The 11,789-nt window shown below is 44.1% G+C and overlaps 1 protein-coding gene across 1 annotated transcript; it reads left to right on the top strand.

Moving 5' to 3' along the window:
• Nucleotides 1-4,768: 4,768 nt before the first annotated feature.
• LOC106807830 (dickkopf-related protein 3-like) lies at nt 4,769-8,752 on the top strand. The gene is made up of 4 exons (XM_014810338.1): nt 4,769-5,335; nt 5,987-6,161; nt 7,331-7,532; nt 8,232-8,752. The coding sequence occupies exons 1-4, from the start codon at nt 5,126-5,128 to the stop codon at nt 8,293-8,295; spliced, it is 651 nt and encodes a 216-aa protein (XP_014665824.1). The 5' UTR covers nt 4,769-5,125; the 3' UTR covers nt 8,296-8,752.
• Nucleotides 8,753-11,789: the final 3,037 nt, after the last annotated feature.

Below are 11,789 nucleotides of genomic sequence, written 5' to 3'. Positions count from 1 at the left end.
TGCTCGCGTCGACTGGTCAGCTGAGCCAACAAGCAGACGAGCAGGACACTCTTCCACACATGCACGCACGCAGGGTAGGTCTTAGATATTCGGCGTGATGTATCCACACTTGAACGTTGGCTGTCGGCGCAGAGAGAGCAGAGAAATCGAGCGACAGTGGTAACGAGGGTGAAGGAGATTCGATGTGATTCGAGATCGCAGGAGAGAAGCAGAACGCTGCGAACAGAAGCGGCTATCAGACTGGCGACTATCCGCAAGCGACAACAAGTAACACCGGTGCATGTCAAATCAGCCACGCACGCCTCGACCTTCACGCTGACTCCGCCGGGCTTGATTCCATCGGCCCGCCAACAATACAGGTGTTAACAAATCTGTTAAGAGTGTTTGGACACTCAGTCGGGGAGGGCGCAACTTCCGCGATGCTCTCGCTCTCCCCGGCAAGTACTCGCGACGCTGTAGTTGTCTTACGCGCGCTGGCCTATCGCCGGGCGGCCTCGCTGGGCGCCAAATGAAGGATAAACAAGGAGGAGAAGGTGGGCAGGCTCGCTACGGCAGAAACTATTGGTTTTCGCCTCAGCTACCGCGTCGCGTTTTGGTCCGCCGCGCCACGTCTCATGTTGCCAACCCGCAATAAGTGCGACCATTCGGCAGCAATTGGTTGTGTTAGCGAGTTAGACTGTCCCCAGGTCGATTCCCGTTAGATCGGCGTTCGGTCCGGCCCCGTCTAGCTCGCGAGGCGAGGAAGAGCTAACGGCGCCTCGGGGAAGTCACGGTCGACGGCAGTGAATAATTCGTTGATTCGATTCATAATCTTCACATCTGGTCCGGCGGCGGAGAGTACTACTTGAGCGCGAGCGTTTTCACACGCCTTACAGGCTGCTTGACCCAGTTCGCCGTGCGCACCTCGTACGTACGTACACTTACTCGCCATCCGTAAAGGACAGGCTGTTTACGCACACGTCAACGGAGCAAGTATTAATGATCCGCGCGGCGACGTCTAGTCTTTACGTTCACGCGCGACGCGTCGTGTACGTTAGTTGCAGGACATACGCGTTGCAAGCTTCCGCGTAGGTTGTCGCAACATTGTATTTTTGCAACAAATAATGTCGTTCGTCGAGCGAGGAGCTGCGACGTCTTAACAATTAAAGTGCATATCAGTCACCTTCGATACTATTCCATTCGTATTGCTTTTGTTTCGATATGACACAGGCGCAGCTAGACGTAGCTAGAGCGACACTACCGCTAACATCCCTCTCCCTGCGTAGCTTTATCTATCTATCTATCCTAATTATATATATAAATATATATATATATCATAGTATATATATATTATATGTTATGTATCTATCTATCTAACTATCTATCTATCTATCTTATTAATCTATCATCTATCTATCTATCTATCTATCTATCTAGCTATCTATCTTCTATTATCTATTCTATCTATCTATCCATCGTATATATATATATATACATATATTCTATCTATGTTATCTATCTATCTATCTATGCTATCTATCTATCGTATCTATCTATTCTATCTAATCTATCTACTCTATCTATTATCTATCTATGTAATCTATCTTATCTATCTTATCTATTTATTCTATCTAGTAGTATATATATATATATCTCATGTATCTATTCTATGTAATCTATCTATCTAATCATCTATCTATCTATCTATCTTCTACTCTATCTATCTATCTATCTTATCTCATCTATCGTACTCTATGTATTTATCTATCTATCATATATATATCTATCTATGTAATCTACTATCTGTCTATGCTATCTATCTATCTACTCTATGCTATATCTATCTATCTATCTATCTATCTATCTATCTGGTCTATCTATCTATCTATCTATCTATCTATCTATCTATCTATCTAGTCTATCTAGAGTCCAATCTTTCTATGGATGTATGTATGTATGTTATGTATTTGTATGTATGTATGTAGGTATGTATGTATGTATGTATTATGTATTATTGATATGTAGTGATATGTATGTCTGATTGTGTGTGGTGTGTGTGTGTGTGTGTGTGTGTGTGTGTGTGTGTGTGTGTGGCTGTGTGGTGTGAATGTATGTAGGTGATGTGAGTGGTAGTTAGGGATGTATGTATGTATTATGTATGGTATGAGTAGGGATGTATGTATTTTGTATATATGTATGTAGTATGATTTGTTGTAGTGTAGTATGAGTGTATTATGTATTGATGATGTATGTATGGATGTTATGTATGTTATGGTAGTGGTATGTTATTTATTATTAGGTATGTAGATGATGTATTATGTATGTATGTATGTATGTATTAGTGTTACTGTAATGTATGTATGTATGTATGTATGTATTATGGTATGTATGCTATGTAGTATGTATGTATGTATGTATTGTATGTACTGTAGGTATGTATGTATGTATGTATCTATCTATCTATTTATTATCTATCGATCTATCTACCTACTACCCTATCTATCTATCTATCTACCTATCTATCTATCTATCTATCTATCTATCTATCTATCTATCTATCCTATCTAATATCTATCTTATCTATCTATCTCTCTCTCTCTCTCTCTCTCTCTCTCTCGTCTCTATATATATATATTATATTATATATATAAACAAAGTCAGGTATAGATAAGGGTGTTTAAAGTTTAGATTGACGGGCTTAAATCCTTTTAAACACCCTTATTCATTATACCTTGCTTTGTTTTATCTACCGGGCTGTTGTGTGTGTGAACTTTACTATATATTATCTATATTAATAATATATATAATATACTATATAATCTATATTTATATAATTATAGAAAGAGGAGACGCTGTGTGTGTGTATGTGTGCGTGTTTGTGTGTGTGATACTGGCGTGTAGTGCCTGTTTAGGCGTCTTAACTCATTTGAAATGGTTTTACTTACTGGGATATGACCTTATATATCCTTCTTGACAATATATTTCGCGCGAGTCCTACTTGAGATTATTCCAGCCTTCTCCAACTACAGGGTATTTTCTCCCGGCATATTCCCTGAGCTCTGAGCTAGGACGCACGTCATGCTACTATTAACACACATCCGTCAGCTAGCTATTCGATCTAACGTTCCGACTTCCGAATAACTACGTACCTTCTTATCAAATCACACCGGCGCCCGCCTCCTCGCGAACACTCGTGTGCGCACGCATACAAATCACATATTCACAAAGTTTCATGTGAAAGGTTTTAAAGTTAAACATTTTACAAACACCACGCATGGGTTACGCTTACATCCGTACCTTGCTCTTCTTCTTCTTCTTCCTCTTCTCCTTCCTCCTCTTATGCTAACACGATGTACCGTATTACAACGCTACGTAAAGATTCGCTACTTCTTCTTTGTACATTCTTACGTGAAAGCTGTACTGATCATCTGCGTTGCAGCGCCCCTGTGAGAATGACAAGGCGTGCGGAAAAGGCAAGTTCTGCGACCATCACTACGGTACATGTGAAGTGCACCGCGCCGAAGCCAGCCTCTGCCGCCGAGACGGCAACTGCGAGAAAGGCCTTGAGTGCGTGTTTGGCAAATGCAGACCGGTCGTCGAGCACGGAACCGTCGGTAAGATTCCACGATCTATCCATCTGTATCTGAATGTTAATGATTTGGATACAAATGATACAAATTAATAATAATTAATGGGTATAGATTCAATATTACGATCTGAGTCTACGGAAGTAACTAGTTACGGATTACATAATTTAGCATGATACCATTTACTTGATCAGTACTGCCATCGCTTTGCGAAGAGAGGCGACGTTAGCGGTTTTCAGTCTTGCGTTGTTCTTAAACAATCCCGCGCTTAAATGTGTGGTATTTTCTGTGTGGTATATTCTTCGAGTTATTTATCTCCGATGAAGAATATTTCCGATATACGATCAGTTCGGTTGAGTCAAAGAATCGCGTAAGTGTAAAGCTGCACATGTCAGCTGGATTCAGTAACCACACCCGAGTATTTGGAAACAAGTATCGCAGCTCTAAGAATGAGCTGCAATTGTCGCTCTAGCTACGTCTAGCTGCGCCTGGTGTCATATCGAAACAAAAGCAATAGCGAATGGAATCATTATCGAATGGGACTGATATACACTTTTAATTGTTTAAGACGTCGCTACTCCTCCTGACGAACGACATATTTGTTGCAAAAATACATGTTGCCGACAACCTTACGCGGAAGCTTGCCGCGTATAGATCCTTGCAAGTAACTACAGACCTCGCCGTGAACGTAAAGACTAGAGTCGCGCGCGATCATACCTTCTCGTACGTGTGCGTAAAGCTGTCATTTACGCAGGTAAGTGTACGTACGTACAGGTGCGCGAACGGGCAGCAGCCTCGTTAAGGCGTGTGAAAACGCTCGCGGCTCAAGAGTACCTCCGCCGCCGACCAGATGTGAGATTATGAATCGAATCAACGAATTATGTCATCGCCGTCGACGTTGACTTCCGCCGGGCGCCGTAGCTCTCTCGCCTCGCGAGCGAGGGGCCGACCGAACGCCGATCTTAACGGGATCGCCGGGGACAGTCTAACTCGCTCACGCAATTGCGCCGATTGTCGCACTTATTGCGGTTGGCACAGAGGACGTGGCGCGGCGGACAAAACGCGACGCGTAGATGGGCGAAAACCAATATTGTTCTGGCCGTGCGAGCCTGCCCACTTCTCCTCCCCTTGTTTATCCTTCAATTTGGCGCAGCGAGGCGCCGGCGATAGGCAGCGCGCGTAGACAAAACTCAGCGTCCAGTCTTGCCGGGGAGAGCGAGAGCATCGCGAAGTTGCCCCTCCCCGACGATTGTGTGCCAAACACTCTTAACAGATTTGTTAACACCTGTATTGTTGCGGCCGATGGAATCAGCCCGGCGGAGTCAGCGAAGGGTCGAGTGCGTGCGTGGCTATAGACAACCGTGACTTGTTCGTCTGCGGTAGTCGCCAGCGATAGCCGCTTCTGTTCGCAGCGTCTGCTTTTCTCTCTCGATCTCGATCACACCGAATCTCCTTCACCTCGTTTACCACTCGCTCGATTTTCTCTCTCTCTCGCGCGCGCACAAGCACGTTCAGTGTGGATTACATCACGCGGAATATCAAGACCTACCTCGTGCGTCATGTGTAGAAGAGTGATCCTGCTCGTTGCCTTGTTGGCTCAGCTGACGTCGACGCGAGCGTATATCTGGAGCTGGGCGTGGAGTAACCCTGCGTTGTCGCAGCAGGGCCAGCCGCCCGAGCCGACGTATCATCCGAGGAATACTCACCTACGAGCCGACACGGCCAGCAACGAAACCAGCGAGAAACTCCAGCTCCAGGTCGCCTACCAGGTACGTTAACGTGTGTGTGTGTGTGTGTGTGTGTGTGTGTGTGTATGTGTGTGCGCGTGTGTGTGTGTGTGTGTGTGTGTGTATGTGTGCGTGTTTGTGTGTGTGATACTGGCGTGTAGTGCCTGTTTAGGCGTCTTAACTCATTTGAAATGGTTTTACTTACTGGGATATGACCTTATATATCCTTCTTGACAATATATTTCGCGCGAGTCCTACTTGAGATTATTCCAGCCTTCTCCAACTACAGGGTATTTTCCTCCGGCATTTTCCCTGAGCTCTGAGCTAGGACGCACGTCATGCTACTATTAACACACATCCGTCAGCTAGCTATTCGATCTAACGTTCCGACTTCCGAATAACTACGTACCTTCTTATCAAATCACACCGGCGCCCGCCTCCTCGCGAACACTCGTGTGCGCACGCATACAAATCACATATTCACAAAGTTTCATGTAAAAGGTTTTAAAGTTAAACATTTTACAACACACCACGCATGGGTTACGCTTACATCCGTACCTTGCTCTTCTTCTTCCTCTTCTTTTTTTTCTCTTCTGCTAACACGATGTACCGTATTACAACGCTACGTAAAGATTCGCTACTTCTTCTTTGTACATTCTTACGTGAAAGCTGTACTGATCATCTGTGTTGCAGCGTCCCTGTGAGAACGACAAGGCGTGCGGAAAAGGCAAGTTCTGCGACCATCACTACGGTACATGTGAAGTGCACCGCGCCGAAGCCAGCCTCTGCCGCCGAGACGGCAACTGCGAGAAAGGCCTTGAGTGCGTGTTTGGCAAATGCAGACCGGTCGTCGAGCACGGAACCGTCGGTAAGATTCCACGATCTATCCATCTGTATCTGAATGTTAATGATTTGGATACAACTGATACAAATTAATATTAATTAATGGGTATAGATTCAATATTACGATCTGAGTCTACGGAAGTAACTAGTTACGGATTACATAATTTAGTACTTGATCAGTACTGCCATCGCTTTGCGAGGAGAGGCGACGTTAGCGGTTTTCAGTCTTGCGTTGTTCTTAAACACTCCCGCGCTTAAATGTGTGGTATTTTCTGTGTGGTATATTCTTCGAGTTGTTTATTTCCGATATACGATCAGTTCGGTTGAGTCAAAGAATCGCGTAAGTGTAAAGCTGCACATGTCAGCTGGATTCAGTAACCACACCCGAGTATTTAGAAACAAGTATCGCAGCTCTAAGAATGAGCTGCAATTAGTAACGGCCGACGAGGTGTGCAGGAGAGGTGGCGGGCGAAGCGCTGTGGCATCGCGCGTGCTCCGACAGTGCACCTCTCATGGTCAGGTTTACGTACCCGCCGAGGTGACGATCACTGAATAGGGGCGTAAATGGGCGCCGATGCCGTGTTGTACAACTCGCCCACCCCTTAACAAACAGCATTGTTCTTACGACAAAACGTACGCTCGCACCTTGTTACGGCGTGCCGGCCAGACAAGCGGCGAGCTGGGCCAGCCACTTGAACTCGCGCCTCGCGCAAATAAAGGCGGGCAAAGAAGTGATGAGTCTGCGCGCGCTCGCTAACTGTACGCAGAGTGCATGTCGTCGCGTCTGTCGTCTCTCTTCCGGAGACGACGTCGCTATCCGCAAATCAGGCGCCCGACAGACAGACGCAGCGTTGTCGCTATATGATGCGTTTGAAAGGATCGACGCACGAATCAATTTGCTGTCGGTTTAGTCGAGAGCACACACATACACACGCACGAACGCACGCACACGCGCACGTACACACACACGCACGCACGCACGCACGCACGCACGCACGCACGCACACACACACACACACACACACACACACACACAATTCGCCTTGTGACGTTGTTCCGTGGTATTTAAAAATCGTTTGTTTGGCCGTGGAACGCCGCTGAACGTCATCGCCACTAGGTGACGTCACAACAACTCCGTATAAGCTGATCCGACCGTGTGAAATCTCACCCGCATATATCGTCGTTGCATTACAGGTGCCCGGTGCAAACACGACAAGGACTGCGGCAATAGTCAGTGCTGCGCGAAGCAGCATGGAGAGTTTGTGTGCAAGGCGAAGCTGCAGATCGGTAACAAGTGCTTCGTGCCGGACGGTGGCATAGACTATAGCCTCAACCAGCTGTGCCCATGCGATCGGGGTCTCATATGTCGATACACGCCACAACGACGTCTACGAGAGTAAGCTATAATAATAATATATAAGAATATGTCTGTTGTAATCTCATAAATGCATGTACATGTGATCTTTCATACACATATACTCACGCGCACCTTCACCCGGTGCCTTCTACATACCTGTAATTAACCACTCATAATCTACATTCATAACGTTTCATAATCTACCGCACACCTAAAATCATTCTTGTATATCTGCTCTCCTATACAAGCATGTGTGTATCTGTAATCTACTATATGCCCGTGTATGTGTTTTGCTACTTGCTTTGTTAATGCATTGCGCTGTGTAACGTTGCATGTTGCGCCGTGACAGTGATGATACACAATGGCATCGTCTAAGTAACGCTGTAATCACACATGTGTTCGTGCCTATAACCACATACCTGCTCTAACTCATATAACATTGTTCTCGATCAACTTGTGTACATATGATACACTTACTGCCTCAGCTATGAAGCAATCTGTGATTAACTTCCTAACATTGTAATTTAATTTAATGATAAAATGCATCATAACATGTAACAGCTTATCGTCGTCTTGCTAACCATATTAACTCAGACTCAATTAATAATGTCACTTGTTTAAAACCAAAAAGCTAGAAATTATTGTGTTTATAGTAACGGAATGAAAATTACATTGCATTATCGTCTCACCTATCATCAAAATTAGTAGTTCTAACCATAATGTATTTTTTCGTTGCAGAGAGGAATTTGATTGGAAGTTCTGGACGGACTACGACGATATGCGGTGTGTACCAGGCATATGAACGATCGTGACGTCTCTCTACCGCGGCACCATGACGTCATAGAAATATCGCGGCTGTTACGTTTAGCATTTAGTTTTTGTTATTATTGACAATCTATTTTATGTAATCTCATGTAAATACGAACGCTGTGTCAAGTTAGTTAACGATATTGTACCAATGTGATCTTAATGTCAAACACATCATGCTAGTGATAGTCGGATGCATAGATTGAGTGTAGATGGCTTGTTAGGATAAACACTGAGAAATGACAGTATACTGACAATATCGATTTATGTAAGTTCCATTTTTATTACTTGCGTCGGAAGAATAGGTTTATCCAGGATTGTTTTCTGATCAATCATGAAGCAAATGTGTGGGAAAATGATTTTAATATTAATAAATTATTATGTCAAAGTGTCACTATACATGATTTTTTGTCAAACATTTATATAATTATAAAACGTTCATTTTTTAAAACAAAGCACCTTTATAGTACACAATATACTGATACTTCATTAGATTGATTTGTATTGAACTGCAGGTAAATTTGTTAGTGCTCAATTTATTGTTCATAAGTCAAATAATTTGTTCAAAAATATTCTTTACAATTACATAAAACGAGCTAATGTGCTCATAAATATTCTCTCAACATTATAATACCTTTCCAGCAGAATGGCAAACAAAACTGCTGATATCTTGATCAATCGTTCCTATATCCCACAATGAGGAAAAAGAGCAATCCTACAGTCATATTCTCTTCCAATACTGCACACAAAGCAAGCTTTAAAATGTTCGTAATTAGGAAATAAATTATGAAATACAACTACAACATAAAGCAGTTCTGTACGTGTGAATCAGATTCAACGCTTCGTAACAACAAGTGCCGCAGAGCGACAGCGCTCACCTGACGGCAGGTGTTCTGATGCTAAACTCACTAGCAAACGAATCAAGAGCACCCTCCCATCGCCGCGTTCGCTCTCCCTCGTTGTCTCTCTCATTCTTTCGCTATCTCGCTCTTGCTCTCTCTTCCCTTCGCGCTCTCTCTCTCCCTCTCTCTCTCGCTCTCTCTCCTCTCGCGCCTCTCCCTCTCTGTCTATATCTCGTCTCGGTCTTTCTCTCCATTTCCCTCTCTCTCGGTCTCTCTCTCTTTTCCCCTCACTCTCTCTGTCTATCTCTCTCCTCCTTTCTCCCGCTCTCTTTTTCGCTCTCTTTCTTTCTCACTCTCTCACTTTCCATTTCTCTATTATCCATAACAAGGGCCTGTTTGTCAGAAACAAAACTAGTCTTATTATGAACATTTCTCTCTTTGGACGTTTACAGAAATATTGTAAAGTTACGCGAATAAAAAAAATCCTAGCAAATTTCGTCGCTACTGTACAAAACAAAGTTCTGTTAACAGTCTATGAGAAATGGTCAATGTTAAGAGTACTGTTAGAGTACATCATGAGTATTTAGTGGCTATCACAAAATCTAAAACATTGAAGCGAAGTGTTGTGAAGAAGTTGTGACACTTTAGACTTGTGATAGTTTTAAACTATTTATGATGTTGCTGACAATGCACCCCTTGACTCATTTCTGGCCCATCCCTGTGCACTATGTTGCAAAAATGAACAGTCGATTGACCTAGGTAACCCAATGTCGTGGTCTATGGAATTTTATACTACATGATTACTTAGAATGATTGTATCACAGTATATTTAAATGACATTATAAAACTTACCAACATTCCTACGAAATTCCTGTGCATATGTGCTAACTGTAACACGTCTATATGCCTGATACAGAACTAGTTTAAAATTTGTTTTTATCACAAAATGTTAACGTCGTGGTGGCCTAAGGTGATGGCAGTGGTCACTAAAATTATGCACTAAATTAACTTGTCTTGCAAGCTGGCTACAAGATGACCCGAATAGTGTTATTACTTTAGTATTATTGTTACAGTGGTGATGAATTGTTTGTTTTTAGCTCATCTGACATAGTCAGATGCAGCTTGTAGAATCGCATGCGCGTGCGTCCTGTGCGTCGCGCGTCCATTCGTCAACAGTTCGCACAAGATCTAAACGGCTCGACATACGCGGTCACGATATTCGGAACGTGGGGGGGATAATCGCGAAAACGAGTTGGATGTCGAAGCCTGGGGTCAAAGAGTCAAAGCGTTGAAGAGGTGTAAAAGAAGGCAGAACATTCCCTGCCTATAACTTAAAGGTATAGGGAGGAAATGCAGAATCGCGCAACAAATCTAAATGGCCGACCTAAGGCCTCGTGCATAGTCGTGTGTATAGCATAATTCTAGAAAGCCATCACTGTGCCGAGATTGGAGGTCACAGGTCAAAGGTCATAGGCACGGGCAGATTGTAGACATTTTCTGAGGCACATGGTCTGTCGGAGCGAATTGAAAAACTTTTTGTTCAGCGGTGACACTAGCATTTTTATGGCTTTTATTAGCTCATCTGCACATAGTTCAGAGCAGCTTTGTAGAATCGGCTTGATCGTACCGTTACCGTCCGTGCGTCGTGCCGTCCGTCCGTGCGTCACACGTTGGGCAGCAATTATCTTAACAGCGCTCGACGTACGGTCACGATATTCGGGACGTCAGTTGGGATTCGGCAAAACGAGTTGGGCTGTCGAAGCTGCGGGGTCAAAGGTCAAATGCGTCAAGAGGCTGTAAAAGAAGGGCGACATTCACTCCTTAAACTAAGGTATAGGAGGGAAATGCATAATTGGCGGCAGGCACAAATCTAAAACGGCTCGACCTAGGCTCGTGATAGTCGGTGTATAGCATCATGGTAGGAAAAGCATGACGTGCCTAAATTGGAGGTCACAGCGTCAAAGGTCAATGGGCACAGGGCCGATTTTAGACATTTTCTGAGGACATGGGGTCTGACGGAGCGATTGAAAAACTTTTTGTTTCAGCGGTGACCCTAGCATTTTATGGCTTACTTGAAATGGACCATGAAATGTCCTTCTGCTGACATGCGAAGAGTAAAGCGTGTCAGGATAACCTTTTGACCCTCAAGAGAGGCAGGGTTAAACATGGATTTGTTACTGTTACAAAGGATGTGAACTGCTTTGCTATTTAGAGCCCCCTCCCTTCACCCTCCCCTTTCCCCTCTACCACCCCCTCCCCACCCCTTCCCCACCCCTCCCCCTAACCCTCCCCTGCCCCCTACTCAAGAGGAGGGCTTAAACATGGAATTTGTTGGACTGTCTGTTTAGAAGAATTGACTGCCGGCGTTTGCATAGTAAGAATCTATACATGCCTGGATGCTATGAGGCGTTACAATGTGCCAGTGAAATTTCAAAAGCTAATCTGGCTTAAAGAAGGTGGTATATTCCTTAAATCGTATAATTTGCTTATGTCATTTCTGTACTGTCAGTCATGTTACAATGTCCACGTATGCCACTGCCAGTGGCTGTGCGATGTTGGTGGCCAGTTTTTTGCTGCAATTAATTGGTTACAGGGTGCAGCTTCTCTATTGCCAATTGCAGCCTGTAGGCTTGTTGTTTGAAGAGAT

The sequence above is a fragment of the Priapulus caudatus genome, unplaced genomic scaffold (assembly GCF_000485595.1).
Source record: "Priapulus caudatus unplaced genomic scaffold, Priapulus_caudatus-5.0.1 Scaffold0, whole genome shotgun sequence".
In the NCBI taxonomy this organism is placed as follows: Eukaryota; Metazoa; Priapulida; class Priapulimorpha; order Priapulimorphida; family Priapulidae; genus Priapulus; species Priapulus caudatus.
Note: the sequence above shows the minus strand (reverse complement) of the source record. Positions and strands in the feature narration are given on the sequence as shown.